Source organism: Cyprinus carpio, chromosome A4 (genome assembly GCF_018340385.1).
Source record: "Cyprinus carpio isolate SPL01 chromosome A4, ASM1834038v1, whole genome shotgun sequence".
Taxonomy (NCBI): Eukaryota; Metazoa; Chordata; class Actinopteri; order Cypriniformes; family Cyprinidae; genus Cyprinus; species Cyprinus carpio.
Window position 1 is genome coordinate 35,401,517 of NC_056575.1, and position 19,765 is coordinate 35,421,281.

General features: G+C 34.8%; 1 protein-coding gene across 1 annotated transcript; it reads left to right on the forward strand.

Annotated features, from left to right (window-relative positions):
- The first annotated feature begins 4,666 nt into the window (after nt 1-4,666).
- Nucleotides 4,667-18,272, forward strand: LOC109060952 (nuclear pore complex protein Nup50-like). Its single transcript, XM_042745823.1, has 8 exons — nt 4,667-4,821; nt 5,436-5,514; nt 5,660-5,743; nt 5,828-6,020; nt 12,901-13,512; nt 14,604-14,685; nt 14,768-14,886; nt 17,032-18,272. The coding sequence occupies exons 2-8, from the start codon at nt 5,446-5,448 to the stop codon at nt 17,229-17,231; spliced, it is 1,359 nt and encodes a 452-aa protein (XP_042601757.1). The 5' UTR covers nt 4,667-4,821; nt 5,436-5,445; the 3' UTR covers nt 17,232-18,272.
- Nucleotides 18,273-19,765: the final 1,493 nt, after the last annotated feature.

Sequence of the window (19,765 nt, forward strand, 5' to 3'; positions counted from 1 at the left end):
TTGTAAATCCTGTATATGCCGTCATTTGTGCATTTATAATTATTATTATAATACTCAATTATTACTGTCCTTGGTTCAACAGATTGTTCATATGATTTATGCGGCATCTGGGTCAGACAGTATCGACTCTGCTTATAAATCCACAATCTAATCCTGTTTACATGAAATAAACCTCTGGAGCTCACGGATCTGTTACTATGACAACAACTCCAAGATGAACGGAACAATCCAGGATTGGGTCTAACCCTAAAAAACAAAAAGAAGAAGGTGCCAAACACAAAGTATGTACATTTTGGTAAAAAAAAAAAAAAAAAATGACTTGACTTTAAAGTCATGTAACATCAGCACAATAAACCTAACATGATCTATAAAACACACAATGTGATCAATTCCACCAAGTTTCCTTTACATTTTGTGTAGCTAATGACTGGTCATGACATGAATGGCATCAGATATTTGCCAGCACATTATCTTGTCCTGAGAGACCCTCTGACTTTACTAACGGAATTTCCTGGAACAGATGTGAGTGCGTCACTTGAGCTCAGCTCTTACTGTAAGCATCACGGCAGAGAGCGGAGATCTGATGATCACACCGTAACCTTCATGTACAGATTCCAGCACTATGACTATCACATAATGAACTCACGTGCTAGACAATGGGTGGAATTAACATGCAAAATAAACATGAAATCACTAAAATGCATCAATATCAGGAGCGTGCCAACCATTATGCATTTCTAACTACTGTAATTCCCCCACTTCTATAGAGAAGCAGTGCTAATGTGGGCTCTATGAGTTCGAGTATGGAGCTGCCCCTTGTTTTTTTTCTGACACCTGTCACATTTTTTTTTTAAATATCTGACTTTTCAAACCTAACAGGACACATATGCTAAATATCCTGAGTTAAGCTCTCCTGAAACTCTGAGGCGGTTTGTATTGCCACTTGAACACACGCTTCATCATCTGTGACAAGCTTCATCATAAATGTGACATGACAGGCAGATATATTTGAATGCATATCATCACAGTTTTTGACATTATGGTTCAGACACTGCTCCATCAGAAAAGCTTTTTGTAGCAAAAGCCTGATGAATGAAACATCTCTCATGGTATAATACATCTTTAAGAGAACAATAAGTGAAAAAAATCGTCACTGACACTGAATAAGTTTTACTCAATAAAACTTCAAAATTCATATTTAATGGGTGTAAATATACAATGTTGTAGACTGAGTTCTGTTTAGTTTTAATATTCATCACAACCACTTATAGATTTCACATCTTCAGGCTATTTTAATGTAATCATTGTTTTCAATGACAACTTTCATTTAAAAGATTAAACTGATTGTACTGCGGGGGCTTTATGGTGCTGAAATAATGGTCAAAGACAAGCAGATAATGCCAGAGAGATGGTTCCATTAAAAGAAACCAATTAAATTTCCTCTTAATTTGTCCATTCACTCCTCTAATTACAGCATGTTAACTAAATCTGCATAATTAGACTTTCACTGATCTGTGCTGCCTGACTGACATTTAAATATGTCATCTGAATTTATTTTTTTTTTTTTTACAAAATTACAGACACAGACAGCATAATAATAATAATAATAATAATAATAATCATTTAAAAAAATGGAGAACCCATGACTGCTTCAAGTCAAGGTTATAGTCAAGTCATAGGTGACAGAAATAATCAGAATCATGTAGGTATTACAGGAAAATGGACTGCATTATTACTTTTAGACTGACAAAATTTTGAATTTATTTTTTTATTTTTTAGGGTGGGAATTTTATTTATTTATTTTTTTAAATAAGGGTGTCTAAGTTTCTGTCTAAGTGGGTGGATCTTGACTGGAATAAGCTGCACTATGGGCTCAACTTTATGTTAATAGTAAAGGTGAGATTAGTGGATGTTACATGAGATTAGTTTATTCCTATAAGATTTATGAACATTTTAGTCCTTCTGTTAATGGAAACTGGAAATTGGCCAACACTGGAGTCCCGCCAAGAGCCTCTTCCAAAGCTCTTTCAAATCTTCAGAACAGTGCTTATAAGAAACGCTGAAAAATGCTTACCTAAATCACAGCTTTTACGCTTTCTCCACTGTTCTATTCGCTTATACTTAACTCTTCATTTTTAAATAAAGGTTCCATTTAGATTTTAAAAAGTTTTATTAGCTGAATATCATAGAAGATTCTTTTAGTCTGCTTTAGGCCTGGTTCTCTAAAAACAGGGGTTTTCAAACTTTTTGATGCCAAGGACAACCAAATATAAGGATTCCTCGGGAAGGACCCCTTCCTATAATATAAATTCAGCCATCTATTTTCATCTACCTGTACAAAGACCCAATGTTTGAGTAAAATATTGTGATATTATAAAAGACATGTTGGTTGGTTGGTTTTTCCAAAAATAAAACAAAAGGCTTTTATTTTGTTTTTGTGATATGATAAAGGCATGTTTGTTGGTTGTTTTTTCCAAAAATAAAATAACAGGCTTTTATTTTGTTTTTGTTGTAATGCCAATTGTTGCTAATTGTTCTGATATTATCTGGAAGATATTTGTCCTAAAAACTGCATTAAAAATTCTTCTTTTTTTTTATTTTTTAAACTGAAATCATTTTATCACATTTTTTGAACGTAAAAACATTTTTTTTTTAACGTATTCTTGAACGTGAGTACAATACAAAGAAAGAGATTTAAAGACTCATTTTTAACAATAAATAAATAAATAAATAAATAAATATATATATATATATATATGTGTGTGTGTGTGTGTGTGTGTGTGTGTGTGTGTGTGTTATGTCTTACTGTTAAAAGCTGATGTCAATAGAATAAAATAATAGCTATTAATCTTATTTTGCTCATTCAGCCTTTAGAAAATGGGATGAAACAGTATTCAGTTTGTTAAATGTGTTAAAGCCACATTAAACATTTAATTAACATTAAAAATTCTTCTTTTTTTTTATTCAGCCCTAAAAACTGCATTAAAAATTCTTCTTTTTTTTTATTTTTTATTTTATTTATTTTTTTTTATTTTTTTTTTTCCCCTGCAGAAATTCTTGCACCCCCTGGTGGCCCCATGGGGGTCTCCAGACCCCAGTTTGAAACCCCTGTTTTCAATCTCCAAAGAAGAAAAGAACCATGTACAGTGAAAAAAAGATTATTGGTAAAAAAGAATGTACTATTCTAGTACTCTTTTTATGATACCATAATTCAACTGAGTACTAGAATAGAACAATCTTCTTATTACTTAAACCTAAGGTATTAATAAACCTTATTACTTAAATATATTATCATTACTTGTATTGTTTTGCTTAAATGTCACTTTGGATAAAAGCATCTGACAAACTAATAAACTTAAATATCTTTGGCTATAAACAGAGATCCTGTCCAGACATCCACAGTCTCTTTAGTGCTTCATAATATAAATGTTCGACATTAAGTCATATATATATATATATATATATATATATATATATATATATATATATATATATATATATATATATATATATTAGTATATATATATATACATTCCTGTACCTTAAACAGTAGAGCATGGTGCTAGCAGGGCCAAGGTCACAAGCTTGATGCCCAGGAAATGCATGAACAAAAAAATAAAATGTTTAGCCTACCTTAAACGCAGCATGTATCCTAAAATCTTTTGGAGGAAATGCTGTCTGAAAGCCTTCTATATTCTTTAATGAATTGTCTTTTTCACTTTTAATTATTAGAAATTATGGTACACAGCACAGTCAGTCTCATATGATGGCTACAGACCTTAACTTTCTCACATCCAGCTGGTCAGGGGTCTCATGTGGCCTTCAGGACCTCTGGCATTACATCCTGATTTCTGAAACACCTGCTTCTGAGTTGGCACAGAAGTGTGGGATCCTGAGAGATTGGAACACAGCCATCTGTTCCTCCATGCCGCTGTAACCAAAAGTGCCTGTAACTCTGCCTACAGGAGGAAACAATGCTGGATGAAGTAACCAGCCAAAATATCCACTCACACACAGAATTATTTAATTAAATTGTATTATTTATTTCTTACAGGGAGACAAGAGCTGGTGAAAGGCAGTTGGAGGTAGATGTATTTCTAGTTCTCCTAAAGGAGACAACAGGTTACTTAGAAATTGTCTGCCACAATGCTGGACTAATACAAAGTCATCTCACAAACAAGCTAAACAAAGTAAAATGTACCTACAGTAAATGCCCATGTGATTAATGTAGCACTGGAAACATTTTCATGTAGCTAATGTGATTAAGGACTCGATATTTTAGTGTGAGGATGACATATTTAATGAATTAGGCCTAAATAATAAAATAATAAGGAAAATTTTATATATGTTTTTATCATGTAGTATAACAGCAATATATTTTATATACATACGTTGTGTGTATATTGCCTAGTAAACATAGTAACGCTAATGTGTGCTGTCCCTTTCAGGGTGACTATATAAGAAATACTAAACCTTATTACTTAAATATAAGAAGTTTAAACAATACAATGTTATTTAGCTTACAAGTTATTATTAAACAAATGTAAACATTCTTTGCGTTTTCTTCACGACTCCATACCCTATGCTGTACTGAGAGACTACATTTCCCACAGAGCCTTCTGGCCGCTATTGCTCTGTGCACATGCGCAGTATGAGGCGCGGGGTGCCGCTTCTGTGTGCGCATGCGTAGTGTGAGACGCGTTTGTAAGATGGCGGTGTGAGTGCGCGGCCTGCTCGTGTATGCGTGAGGTTCCCGTGGTCATCATTCAAACACTTGATACTGTGTGCGTGGCGTGAACGGTTGGCGGGAGACGGCGTGAGGTATGTATCTAACTTAATTAAATAGTGGTTTATTTCACACTGATTCCTGTTACATCATATTCATATTTACTCAAAAACCGGCCCGTCATTAGCACATTTAAAGCATCACATTCACATAAACACACTGTATAAACCTATAAGAACACTGCGAATGTAGTATAATGCGATTTGAGTCAGAAATTAAGCGATTAAAATCCCGTTTGACCTGTCTAATATTCATCTGCCGGTAGTTTGCGCAATCCGTAACGTCAAAGACCTTACATTAATTAATGAGTCATGTTATTAAAATCTGATGGAAGTTTAGCACTATTCGAGTTGTTTTAGTTATTGTGATACAGGTTTGAATGTTATCTGATCTTTAATGAGTCACATTTAATAGTATGGTTAAGAACAGGAGACTCAGGTGTCTAATAATTGGTTGATCTTTGAATTGTGGTCCAGGAACTGGTCCTGCTTGTGCAGGTCACATAAAGCTAGTTAACAGAACAGGGCCGCAAAACTAGCCATTTTCAAATCTAAACTAAGTATAGTTATGTGATGAAAGAACAAAAAAATTAAATGTATTTCACGTTTAATATAATCTAGTCTTTCTCCATTTTATTTGTGTTTGACAGCTGAGCTGTGATGGCCAAGCGGATTGCGGAAAAAGAGTTGACGGACAGGAACTGGGATCAGGAAGATGAAGGAGAGGAGGTGTGCAACTTGTTTTCAGCATCTACACACTTTCACTGTCAAACATCAAGTGTTTCCCAATGGAAGCACTCCAGTATATTAAAGTTTGTTTCAATCAAGAATGTTTTTTTTTTGTTTTTTTGAAAGTATTATCTTGTGTTCTCAGGCAGGAATATTTTCAATTGCTAGTGAAGATGTGATGAAGAATCGCTCCATCAAGAAAGCCAGGCGTCGTAACGTAGGAGCAGAGGTAACGTGTCTCTTGTGTCCCAGCAGACATCAAGTCATGTGTTCTGAGGGTGTTTTATAGATGAGCTTTGATGTTTTGTCACAGGGAGAGAATGGAGGGGCTTTCAAAGCATTTAAGGGGTTCTCTCTGACCTCGGCCACAGGGACGACATTATTCTCGGGCTTCGGTAATGGAGCTGGTTTCAAGCCTCTGTCCAGCCTGACCAATGGCAGCGTAGCATCGGTGGCTCCATCTTTTGCTGGTTTTAACTTTCCCACGTCTGCTAAAACTAACAGTGGTAAGTCTTTTCCACGAGCTGGGCATTCAGTAGTAAGTCCAGGTTCCAAAATAAACACTTTGCCTCGGACTGAATCTGAGTGAAATTTAGTTTGACCAGTACATAAAATGAGCTACTGGTTAGCTGGTAACTTGATTATAAATTGCAAAAGTAATAGAAGATTCATGAAACACATAGCACACTTTTTCTGAGAATTACTGTGCTGTCTTTTAATTAATTATAATATTTTAGTCAATAATTACATCCTCTGTTGCAGTCTGTTTGATTTGATGTGCATAAATTTTATGACGATTCCCTTGCTGACATGGCAGCCACATTAAACTGTATGCTCATGAAATTTTTTTGAAGCATTTAATATAAAGCTCTTTAATGTTTTAGAGAAAATGTATTATCTATTTTGAAAATGGTTTTGGACCATATTATTTACACCCGCTGTCTAAAGGCTGGAACACACTACACGATTTTGCCCAGATTTTCTCCCTTATTTACAGTCTGGAGAAGTTGACGCTAGTTGCTGAAAGTCAGAGTCAGTCTGCAGGTTGACAGATTTCATAGAAAATCAAGTAGTTAATGATGGTCATAGACTTTTTTTTTTTTTTTTTTTTTTTTTTTTTTTTTAGCTTCGGATTATGAATCCATCCAGTTGGAGGATAGCAAACATTTGATATATTGAGCCGATTTTAGAAGTTATTAATAGTATTTTTGTCTGTTAAGTAGGGCTGTAGTCAACCAAAGAAATGCTTAGTCGACCAAAGTCCTGTCCTGCGCAACGATCAGTCGACTAAAAAAAAAAAAAAAAAATATGCGATGTTTTATTTGATTGAACAATTATTAAACAATTGTCATAGAGCATTTATAAAACACAACGAAAAAACCATTTACATAAAACTATAATAATAAAACAATTCTTTGAAAATTAAGTGATTTTTTTTTTAACTGCAAAGTGAGGAGCTCTGTCCTAGGTCTATAGTGACAGTCACAATCGTGCACCTGACCACACCACACGCTACAAAAAATATTGCTAAAACTGCCAAATAATGAAAAGTCCTAACAAAAGCTCTGGTTTAACAGGCTGTATATTCTTCTTTACTTTCAAAGCTTGGAACTTTTGTCCAGCCGATCTATTAGGCGTTTTCACACAAAAAACACACAAAAAACCCAAATAGCCTAAAACACGCCAGTGGCAATAAAATATAAAACTTTTCGACATTAACATGTAAGCTGTCTGACACATTTATATCTCGCTTACCAGCTTTTAGGTGATAGGTCATATTGTCGTTGATCTATGTAAGTTAGCTTCAAACCGCATAGCTATCCACAGTCTTGGTCTTTTTTTGTATGCCCCAGGAAAAGATTTAGATTTCTTTTTTGTCAACTAAAGCCAAGTAGCATTCTAACTGAATGAATACAGCAAAACTACCTATATTCCTTACTGAGTGAAGCAGCAGTGCTGCCAGACACCGGTGCGGTTCCCGAGTGTTCACGTGGTGAGCTAAACTGTGGCGGCATAAAATAGCCTTTAAAGCATTTAAAGTTTGGGATAAACATAGGCCTAATTAATTTAGAATACAGTAATATATAACTGCTAATAAAGGAATAAATATCAAGGAGTAAATGGAAAATGTCTTTATTGGTGAAAAAAAAATTTATGCAACTGGTCGATCCAATAGAGAATGTCAGTCGACCAGTATAAACTACTCAAATCGCGATCTCTCGCAGAGTTAAACTAAACAAAACTCAAAAAAAAACTATTTTTTATCTGTGCGTTTACACAGAACGTTTACTCAAATCGCGATCTCTCGCAGAGTTAATTTCCACAGAACTGTAAATACTTGGATGCTTATTAACGAAATAAAGGTCATATAGAAACTGTTAATGTAATTTAGGCGAGTGGATCTTCTTCCAGTACTGGCTTTTGATGCCCAGGAAAATGTAGCTTTTAACATGCCTGAGTGTCAATCAGGTGAGTGAACGAGTCTCCTGAATGGCAGCTTTACGAGAGTATAATAACATTGCATAAACAACAGAGGTAGTTAAATTAAGTTGGTTCGTTTCCACCTAGGCATGTGACAGTATAAAAACTTCATGTTTTCCATCAAAATCCACTCACAATTCTGAATAAAAAATTTAAAACCTTATTCTGACTTTTTTCCCTCTCAATTCCGAGATTATTCTGATTAGAAAAATCAACTCGTCATTCTCTCTTTTACCCTCGACTCAGAATCATGAGTTTATAATCTTCTGGCTTTTTTCCCCCTCAGAATGGACAAACTTGCTATGGTTGAGTTAAATTGAGTTATAAAGTCCGAACAAGGAGATATAAACTTGCATTTGCGAGAAAAAAAGTCAGAATTGTGAGATAAAATAGATAAACGCTATAGGTTTAAATAGTAATCTATTTCATGCTGTAATTGTAGGGCTGATACAATTTGTCCCCTATTAACTGCATTTGTGAATATTATGTAGACCTATTGTTTAAATCTAATTTTTTCTTTAAAGTAGGGTAATCATAGCAGGTTTCATCCATAGTCTGTCCGTTTAAATGTCTGCATTTAGCTTTAAATGGTGTCTTTGACAGTATTTTATAAAAATCTCAACTTACCAATGTTTTTCTGCCACCACAATGCGCTAACAACTGCATGTGACATAACTGTGACACTCCAAATTGTGCTGTAGGGAACACTTTACAATTAAGATCTCATTAGTTAACCTTAGTTAATTAACATGAACAATGAGCAATACATTGTAAAGCTACAGAAGTTATTAATCTTTTAAAAAATACAACTGTTACTTCATGTTAGCTGGAGTTCATTAAATAACATAGTAGCAACTTTTGATTTTAACGTGTTATTAAATATGGAAATGAACTAAGGTTAATGAACGTTTAAAAGATTTTTTTTCATTGGCAGTTTGTTTTACTAATGAATTAACTAATGGGGCCTTAATGTAAAGTGTGACTGAACAATAAAGAATCAAAATATTTTCAAACAATATCTGGGGCATGTTGTAGTCCAGATTAAAATATAAAAAAATTTTGAAAATAAATAGCCTGTTAAGTCTAAATATTTAAGTATTTGGCGCTGTGATGAACACCATAGCGAATACACAAATCTGAATGGCTGTTTAAATCATTTAAATAGGTTTCAGAAATTAGCCCTGCTCAGCTGCTTTGTTCGTAAAGGCTGCATTTCTGCTGTTCAGCATCACCTGCGGTCAGATAGTGAATGTGCACTTTCATTCAGCACTTCATGTGCTTCTCATCAATGCTTATTTACATAAGAGTGTGCAGTGTGACCAGATGATGGGAGAAGTATTCTTAAAATGCAATCAAAAAATCTGAATAATTAGCTATTTTGAAGTGCCCATGATAACAATATGGTGCATGCTCATTATCGTTACATTATAGCATTACCAAATACCGGCACATGTCTATTTCCAACATGCACTTATGTAAGTTGGTCTTATTTACCTCATGTAACATTGTCTTTAAGGGAGTGACTTTATGGATTGTGTGACTCTCTTTGAGTTTATCTGTATTTCTCAACTCCAAGCTTAAACTACATATCAATCATTTATGAAACACAACTCATTTGTTCATTATTGGCTGATATGTTAAATAAAGCATATCATTTTAAGCAAGTCAAGTTACTTTACCTATAACTCCATTGTTGACCTATCTCTATTCAAGATGCAGTGCCATAATAGCGTTTTTTTTGCATACAATTCTTAAAGCGCCATATATCCTTGAAACCAATATTACAAAACCGATATAAGATATCAGTAAGACCTATTATCGGTCGATCTCTACTTGTGGTAGTGTGATCCTAAGTCATTTAGTGTATGATGGCCAGTTTGTCCTCTGTAACTGTTTACAAAATTGTGAAGTGTATGATGCCAATCATTTTAAAGTCTGTTGATATTTTAAAAGCCATGTAGTGTATTTCAGCCTTAACTTGTTTACTAAATCCTCCTTTATGCCAGAGTACAATATCTCTGAAGCATACATAATTATACTCTGATGGTTTTAATTACTTGAGTACTATTTAATTTTTTGTTTGATTTTTATTAAAAGATTTTTAATGAAGTGAGGCCAGATGAATTTTTTTTTTTATTTTGTCATAAACATATATATGTTAGCTACTTATTTACACTTCTGTTCTTTCACTTATTTTTTGCCATGAAAATAGCCGTAGTTGCTTGCATGGCGCTAAATTATAAGCATACAAACGTGACAACATGGAATGTGCTCTCTTTTTTACAGCAGTGTTCTCTGAGACCTCTCATTTTAACCACTAAAGTGCGGTCACTTTGTTGTTGATTATTTTTTACCAATTTTTATCATTAGTTTTTGCTGAACTAGCTGACAGAATTCTGTGTAGTTTTATATTTATTAAAGTGTCATGATTTTAGTTTAGTAGTATGCTAAAAGTCATGTTTAATGTGGTTCCAATTAGGGCTGCACAATTAATCGAATTTCTAATCACGATTACAATTACAGATGCCACAATTACGTAATCGTTCAAAGTGACAATTAATCGTTCAAAGTCCACTTGTTATTCTGTGTGCTTAAGATGTTTTTTTCTTTCTTTCTAAATGTTATCTTAAGGGTTTTTTCCATTGTTTTAATTTTAGTTTTAGTATAACACTATAATACCATTCATATTTTATCTTTTTTTTTTATAATTTAAAGAAGAAACCAATCCGATGTATAGTTGACATTTGAGGCTTTATACTATTGAAAAGCACTAAAAGATTTTTAGTTTGAGCGTTTTCAGCTTGTATATTTTCATATAAAAATACGGCATGCAGTTGCATAAAACAATGATATAAACATCATTCAATGTTAATTGTTATAATCATCGCAATTACAATTTCAAGGGAATAATCGACAATTATGATTTTTGTCATAATCGTGCAGCCCTAGTTCCAATGTAGGTTTCACTTTCAGGGTTTAGTTTTCAAGCAAGATGCTGCCCATGTTGATATACAGCAAAGGACTCAATAGAGTTAATGATCTACACTTTTTGCTGTAAAATAAGGGAAAACATTGCTCTTATCAATTATTTGATTACAAAAAAAAACAACCAGCATGTGTGGCAAAATGTTAATTTTAGACTTGTTTTATATATATAAATTTGAACGCATAGATCAGACCATGTAGTGGTCAAATGCAGATGTGGATTGATTAATAATTCATTGATTTAGGTTTTCATTTGGACAGAATGGTCTAGCACAGGGGTTTTCAATACAGGTCTACATTCACAAATCATTTTTTTATAGGGTTCTTTACACCTTCATAAAAAATTAAGGCTGTGCAATAAATCGAAAAAAAACATTTCGATTTTGACCTCCAACAATTATGAAAATGCAATAATCGAGATAAAATGATTATTACGCCCCCTTTTGCAGCGATGCACTTTCGTTCCTCCATAAAAGCCCAATTTCCCGTGCAAATCAGTAAAATCGTGTAACGTGACATTTGCAAAATGGGACGTACTTGATTTTATAGAAGTATATTTATTCATGTTTTTAAAAGCATGAAAGAGAACTTGAGCTTCTCCTCAGGAAGAGATATACTCTCAGAGACGGAACAGAACACGGACATGTAAAGTCATCTTTGAGCTCAAGGTGCGTGCCTAAATGATCAAATACACGCAAAACTGTGTCAAAATGCTATGCTTGGTGATTATTCATGTATACCTTCGTCGGTCATGTAATAAATGAACGTAAAGAGTTGAGAATTAAAATACGCGTAACAGTAATTTAGATCCGTGCGGCTCTTAAAGTGACAGCGGGCTGTTTTATTTTGTTTGATTATTCATTTCTGTAGGCTGTACCACGCCACATGAACCATTTCATAAAAAATAAAATAAATACAAAACTAGAGCTAAACTGAAATGGGACCTTAATAATAAATACTGTAGTGAATAAATGAAATAATCATACTGCTTGAGACTTGCATAAAAAAAATGCATTAATGCACGGTTTGTTTCATTTGTATCTTTTCTATTGTATTTGTCCTTTGCTTTTTTATTACTTGACAGTTTAATTATTTTCAATAATTTTAACTTTTGTTTGTTTGCAATTCCGCTGTTCACTAAATTGTAGATGTCATAGCAACCTTATTTACAGGAAATGCATATTTGATATGTATCACTATCTTCAAATAAATCACTCATGATCATGTTAATCGTGATTACAATATTGACCAAAATAATCGTGATTATGATTTTTGCCATAATCGAGCAGCCCTATAAAAAATCCAACTGTCTGTGGCTCACTCTGGATCTGTTCTCAATTCATAGTCTATTTTTGGCAGAAGTATTCTCAGCTGCTTTTGTATTTGTGCATTATTCCAGCTCTTCATTTGGCAATCACAGTGAATGTTTACCCTATAAACCACAAACTGGTATTTTTAGTGTTGTGGCACCAACCCAGTCTGACGATGCCCAGCTCTGAGCACGTTGAGAATTGGCTTCCTTTCAATTCAACAGTAACACAACCAAGGAAATTAATTAGTATGACACAAGTTTTGACAAAACATAATTATGTAATTAATTGATGTGTCCATCTACCCTACTCGGAAATCATTTTACAAATGGCTACTAGTCACTGCATACTACACTGAGATTTGAAAAAGAATTTTAATTCAGGCGCATCAATCTCCCCCCACTTAACATATTTAAGAAAAACAGATTTTTGTCTGTAGCAGCCAACTTTCATTGTTCTTATAGGCCAAATATCTATTCATGACTTGTCATTAAATCAGGTCATATGACTTGAGTTGGCTGCTCTGAACACAACACTCTGCAGTCAGAGAGGAAGAATGAGCATCATTTAGAGCAGTTAGTCACCATTATGCCTCTCCTTTCATCCTCAGGTCCCTTAACATTCAACAGCTCCACCTCCTCCAAGCCCAAAGATGATGTCACCTCTAATGGCTCCACCCCCAGCAGTAAAGAATACAGCCGGCAGCTCACCGCACTAAACTGCTCTGTGCGCGACTGGATCACCAAGCATGTGAATGACAACCCCCTGTGTGACCTCAATCCTATCTTTCGTGACTACGAGCGACACCTGGCCAGCATCGAGAAGAAATATGGCAGTGGTGCTTCAGAAAGTGGGGCGGATAGCGTGTCATTTGGAGGGGAGCAGAAGCAGCTTCTGACGAGCGGAACAGTAGCTTCTGTTTCCGGCACGGGTGCTACTGTGACTGTCAGCGGTGCAGAGCCAGAGCTCTTCTCCTTCAAAGACAAGTATGGTGCTGCAGCAGACAAACCATCAGCCGTAGCTCCTCCAGGCGTCTCCTTTAATTTCGGCCAGAAGGTGGACAGCTCTGTGCTTGGTGCACTTGCATCCAGTGGTGCACCATCTTTCTCGTTTTCTTCCTCTTCCTCCTCTTCAAGCGTATCTGTGTTTGGAACAGCGGTCAATAGTGTCAGTCCTGCGGTGTCATCCTCTCTGAATGTAGCCAGCAACAGTCAGACTGCAGGTACTTGAGCAGCACATGCAGAGTGTCTTCACTTATTCACTAATACAGCAAACACACTGATTCACATTCATAGGTCAGGTTTTCACTGTAAAATTGTGAGTGGTGTCATTTAGTTTGCATTTCAAGGCAGTTTACGGTTTCGTTTCAGTCTAATATAATATAGGCTAGTGTTTATCTTTACGATATTTTTCTTGATGTATCAATTGTTATGGGGAAGTTCTGTGTAATGGTCGAAACATGGTACAATTAAGTTTAAATGTGGGAGAAAATAATTGATTCTTTCAGTAGAGATGCTGTAGAAATGTAATTTCATTAATGTTCAGAACATCATTTTTTCATTTGCTAACAAAAAAATAAATAATGTTTAAACAATAATGTAGGCTGCAATTAACAATTTTTGATGATTGATTAGTCAAAATTCCAAAATTGACTTCATTTTGGGACAATTTTTGAATTTTCGAATATTTGAATAGCCTATTTTTAAAGTCCACCTGAACCGGAAGCTGCTGCCGACTTTATTTCAGTATAGTGATGTATTTCAAACTGGAATGGAATATTGAATATAGGGCATGGTTAGAGGGGCGTGGTTAAGCACATTCTGCCCAACCGTCAAACTGACGTCATCAGAGATGGAATGGCATTCCAGAGTGGAAGCTAATGTTAATGTTAATTTTGATTAAAGTTTACCAAGACAAACAATTTTTTTCAGTGGATTAACTGATACATTGTTCACCTCAAGACTAGGTGCTAACAAATGAATTTTATAAATTTTGATTTCATGCAGACTTTAAGTCTTAAGTTCAAGAAACAAGCACCTATTTCAATATTTTGTTTCAAAGAATTGTTTTTTGTTTTCTGTTTCTGGGTTTAAAATCAGTATCGATGGGACTGATGTGTTATGTTTTTTTTTTTTCGATATCCACTGGCTAAATCTTGTATATCTTATTCTCATTATCGATTTTATCAGTTAGAACTTGCAGTTGATGCATAGTTTAACAAAATGGTGCTCACACAGAACTAACATTTTATAATAATTATTTTTTTATTAGTATTACAAAAGTTTTTTCATAAATTCTGTTTTTCTGTTTTAGATGAAAATGGGGAGGAATCAGAGGAGCCACCTGTTCCTGTGGTAAAAGAGATCAAGGAGAAAGACGCCTTCTACTCCAAAAAGTACACATCACGTCCTGTCACTCAATTTTTAAACACCATCTGTTTCTTTCATAAGTTATATTTCAAAATGATCTTCCCGCAGGTGTAAGTTGTTTTATAAGAAGGACGGCGAGTTTAAAGAGAAAGGGGTCGGAACACTGCATCTAAAGATGGTGGCTGAGAGCAAACTTCAGCTTTTAGTGCGAGCCGACACCAACCTGGGTAAGTGTCTGCATCTGTGTCATCAGTGAACTGAATCCTGATACAAATGTATCTTTTAAGAAACCTTTTCAGGCTGATATTGATGACAATAGTCAAGCGCTCTGTTCATTAATGAGATGTAAATTGTGAGAGTAATCACAGTTATCACTACCATTTTATCTCACAGGGTAAAATAAAGTTGCAGTTATTAGATACAAGGCACATGGTGTGTACAATTAAAAGAGATCAAATTATTAGATGAAATCTGGATCCCCCTGCAGGGCATTTCATGAAATGCAGTCAAATAGTTTGTAGTTTAGCAGCATAATAATGGCATCGTAATGGCATTGACAGTCGACACAGTGTTGTGAAGTTAGCCCTAAAGCACACCCTAAACCTCATTCTAATATGCTGATTTGGTGCTGAAGAAACATTTTTATTATCAATGTTGAAAACAGTTTTTGCTGTTAGGGCTGGCGCGATAACTGCAATACTGTAATACCGTGATACTGACAAACCACAGAGTATGATGAGCATCGCCACAACCACGATGTTCACGCTTTGCCCATGTGATATGCCCTTCATTTTACACTTAATGCACGTGTACTGAATGCTCAAAAAGTTAATATCACAATTTAGGTCCAGGGTGTCCACAGGTCCTTAAAGTCTCAAAATGTATTAAATTCAGATTCGATGGGTCTTAAATATTTTTGGTCATGTTACCGCTAAAATATCTTAAGTCTGACGGACCTAATGACTGTTTACAATCATTGGACCTAATAACTGTTAACAAAAATCACATAAAAATAGAAGTGTCTTGGTTTGCAGAGGCAAGGGAAACGAGAGCGGGTGGTACATTCAAACAGATGTGATTATTTTTATTTTTATTTTTATTATTGCATGAGATTTGTATGTGTGTGTACTTGATAAACTATACTTGTCACTGATTGTGATCACTTAAATAGAAAAGAATTGAAATGAATGGCTTCTGACAGTAGGTGGTGCTTATTAAATACCTGCGATACAGTGATGCTGCGATACAGATACTTCTTTCAGCGTCTCTGGCTTCTGTTAACGGCCGTTTGCAGTTGGTTTATTTGCCCAATCAAAGAATTAGTTGTGTGGTATTAATAGTTCTAAATGTTTTCCAACTATTAGTCAGAAGTGTATGCAGTTAACAGGGATCTCCTCTCAATTAACGCTTAGACACTTGTAACTACCAATAGGCCGTTTTTTGAAAAATTCATATCATTTGCACAATTCAAACCGGTTTTCCGTATCGCCCAACTCTATAACCAGGTAATGCATTGATCATCGATTGAGCCTTGTAAAAAGGTGTTCAAAATTAAATGAATTTCAACACCTTGTTTCATTCATGAATGAAGCGTTTTTAAATGTTTCAGTTAATAAGTAGATGGATCCCTTGCTGCCACCTACTGGCATAACGATGTAACTGACAGCCTGTGTCAAATGCAGAGACAAGGTTCCCTGTACTCAAACTGCTGAAATGTCAACAACTGAAAAGGCTCTTGTATTGGAACTTACTATTTTACACATTAATATACCATTGAGCTTAATTATGTAGATACATTTATAAATAAACAAATGGTGCTATTACATATTGCGATTATTGACCCTCTCAAAATCACCAGTCAAGGGAAATTTCTTCACTGCAACAGCCCTGTTTGAGGAAAGCATAATAAACTACCATTCAGATGTTTACGGCACGATAAAAAAACAAATTTTACTTCAAGGACCCATTCAATTGATCAAAAGAGAGCGTAAAGACATTTAGAATGTTAAAAAATAAATGTTGTTCTTTTGAACGTTCTTTTTGTCAAAGAATCCCTTTTTAAAGGGATGTATGAAATAGGCCAGGGGTGGCGAACGTTGGTCCTGGAAAGCCGCAGCCCTGCAGAGTTTTGCTTCAACCCTAATCAAACACACCTGAACAAGCTTATCAAGGTCTGAAGCCTTATTAGAAAGCTACAGGCAGGTGAGTTTTAATTAGGGTTGGAGCTGAACTCTGCAGGGCTGCGGCTCTTCAGGACCGGAGTTCGCCACCCCTGAAATGGGCTGTAAATTTCTTTTTTAGTTATGCAGCTTTAGTTTGTACACGTAACAGAACTTGTATGTGTGCTTACTGGCTTCCCTGTTTTTTCATAGGGAACATCTTGCTGAACATCATGGTGCCCTCTTCCATGCCCTGCTCACGAACTGGCAAAAACAACGTGATGGTGGTGTGCGTGCCAAACCCTCCTGTGGACGACAAGAACCCTAGCACGCCCGTCCCAGTGCTCATACGCGTGAAAACAGCAGAGGACGCAGACGAGCTGCATCGAACCCTGCAAGAGAAAAAAGCCTAAAGCATCGTCCACCCCCACTCATATGTGTTTGACCGAATGTGGATTGTACGACCCCAGTTACACAACACACATTTACTCTGTCTGTCTGATCTAGAACTGTTCGTTTACGTCCTGTAAATCATCTAAAGTGATGGAAACCAATTGGTTCACCTACTGTGAAATCACTCGTGGTCCTACTGTAAATGCTGCTCCTTGTATCAGAGATGTTTGAGAAAAGTCTATCAATAATGATGGCGGCCACATTTGCTATAGCAATGACACGAGTCTGTATTCATCGACATTCCTTTGAGTTTTAATTTAGCTGCTATTTAAGGAATTATTCGAGATTTAGATGGAGCTGATTGTTTTACAAGGATCGTTTTGTTGATTTGTTTTTAATCTTGTGACTAAATTTTCAATGCAAGTATGGAGAAGATCAGTTCTCTACAGTTTTCCATGCTTGCGGGAGGAATTGTTTAGGGGTCAGTGTTACATCGAAGATCTTGAAATACTGATTTGCTTCTAATGTTTTTTGGAGAACAAAATAGGCATAAGAAGATTTCCACATCTCTTTTCAAAAGTAATTCTCACAGTTCTTCATATGAGGAAGTGATCAGATAGACCTAGTTATTTTATATATATATATCACTGTACTGTACTCTCACAGTACTTTTCTGTGATGGTATTTATTTTGGATTATGGCAGTGTGGATGTTGTTTTCTGTACATTGAATGACCTGATGTATATAAACCACAGAACTGCTGAGGTTAGGAATGAATGCTCTATGGCAATCTGTCCTGAAGATGATCTCCCAATGTTTTTTTTTTTCTTCTTCTTCCTTTCCCCTGTAAGTGGCCTTTTACTGCCTTACACGATGAGGTATGTGTTTTAAGTGTTGAGCAGCACTAGATCTACCTTACATTAATTTAGTGGTGAATAAATCAAATTAACCCGACATGATTTGTTTAATTTCCAGTACACGCATGGTGATGTAAATCACATTTTTGTACAAATGGGTATCCTACTTGCAGACTTAAAGATTAAAAATAGTGTTATAATTGACCATCTGTTGGTTTTGGTTATTTATTTATTGAATTATCCATCTGCTACCCTGTTACTCATTCTGGCCTAAATATCAATGTACCATTTAGATGCAAGTATCAGAAATAAGGTTGCAAACCTCATTAAATAGGTACAATTATTAATATAACAGCTTTAGTATTTTGTGTTACAGTCCATTGATTTATGTATTTAACGGATAAACACTTATTTGAATGGTTAAGCACCTATTTTTCACTTAAGTTAAAGAAATGTCTATTTACGAAGATAGCTGTGTTGTTGGATCAAACATTGAGAAGATTCTATTCAAGTGCTGCCTCCTTTTATGAGTTTAAACTTGAAGCACAGAATAAGCCACTTCATATCACAAGCTTGAATTAAGAGGCCCTTGAGTTTTGAATGTGATTCAGGATGATTTAATACCACTGATTTCCAAAATGTGTACAAACCAGTGCCTGGCACATTGCTGTATTTTTATTGTTTGTAAACAGTGAAAGTTGCTTCAAAAAATTCAAAAAGGTGGCTATTTGGGACATTAAGAAGTTTGATAGCAATTATATATATATACATTTTCTAGCAAGAGATTACAGAATTAAAATCAAACATGAAGTTAAAAGATAAAAAGAAGTGACAAATCAATGTTTTCGAAGTAGTGGCATGCTAGTTTAGGACCAACAATGTTCAACATTTCCTTTAAGTATTTTATTATATATATTTGAATTGAAAATGTTGGTAAAATGTTGGAAAATGTTTAGAATAAGGTTCCATTAGTTAATGTTAGTTAACATGAACTAAGCAAGAACAATCCTTCTACAGCATTTATTAATCTTAGTTGATGTTAATTTCAACATTTACGAATGCATTATTCAAAAGTTGTGCTTGTTAACATTAGTTAATGCACTGTGAATTAGCATGAACTAACAATGAATAACTGTATTTTCATTAACATTAACGAAGATTAATAAATACAGTAATAAATGTATTGTTCATTGTTTGTTCATGTTAATTAATACATTAACTAATGGAACCTTATTCTAAAGTGTTACCAAAATGTTTTGTAATCATTTAAAATGCAGAGTTGTGAAAATTTGTATTTGTAAATATAAATATTTGTAAAAGGGGAAATCATGCAGTAACTATTAGTAGTAACTAATATTGTTTTTGTTGATTCATTTTAAAATAGTTTTCACTACAGTTAATCGGTTCAATACATTGATGTTTAATTTGATGTGATTTTGCAATAGTTTCACACTGAATTCTTTTTGTGCACACAATCTGCAACATCTAGCTATATAACATTTACATTTAGCAGACGCTTTTATCCAAAGCGACTTACAGTGCATTCAGGATATACATTTTTTTTTTTTTTACCATGGGAATTGAACCCACAACCTTTTGCACTGCTAACAATGCTCTACCCCTGAGCCACAGGTGCATCTCAATAAATTAGAATGGCATGGAAAAGTTCGTTTATTTCAGTAATTCAACTCAAATTG

Bases quoted from the DNA above. Each gene is read 5' to 3' on its own strand.
- LOC109060952 (XM_042745823.1), top strand. From the start codon at position 5,446: ATGGCCAAGCGGATTGCGGAAAAAGAGTTGACGGACAGGAACTGGGAT. The intron at 5,515-5,659 runs GTGTGCAACTTG...TTGTGTTCTCAG, and splicing joins AGGAAGATGAAGGAGAGGAG to GCAGGAATATTTTCAATTGC. The intron at 6,021-12,900 runs GTAAGTCTTTTC...TTTCATCCTCAG, and splicing joins GTCTGCTAAAACTAACAGTG to GTCCCTTAACATTCAACAGC.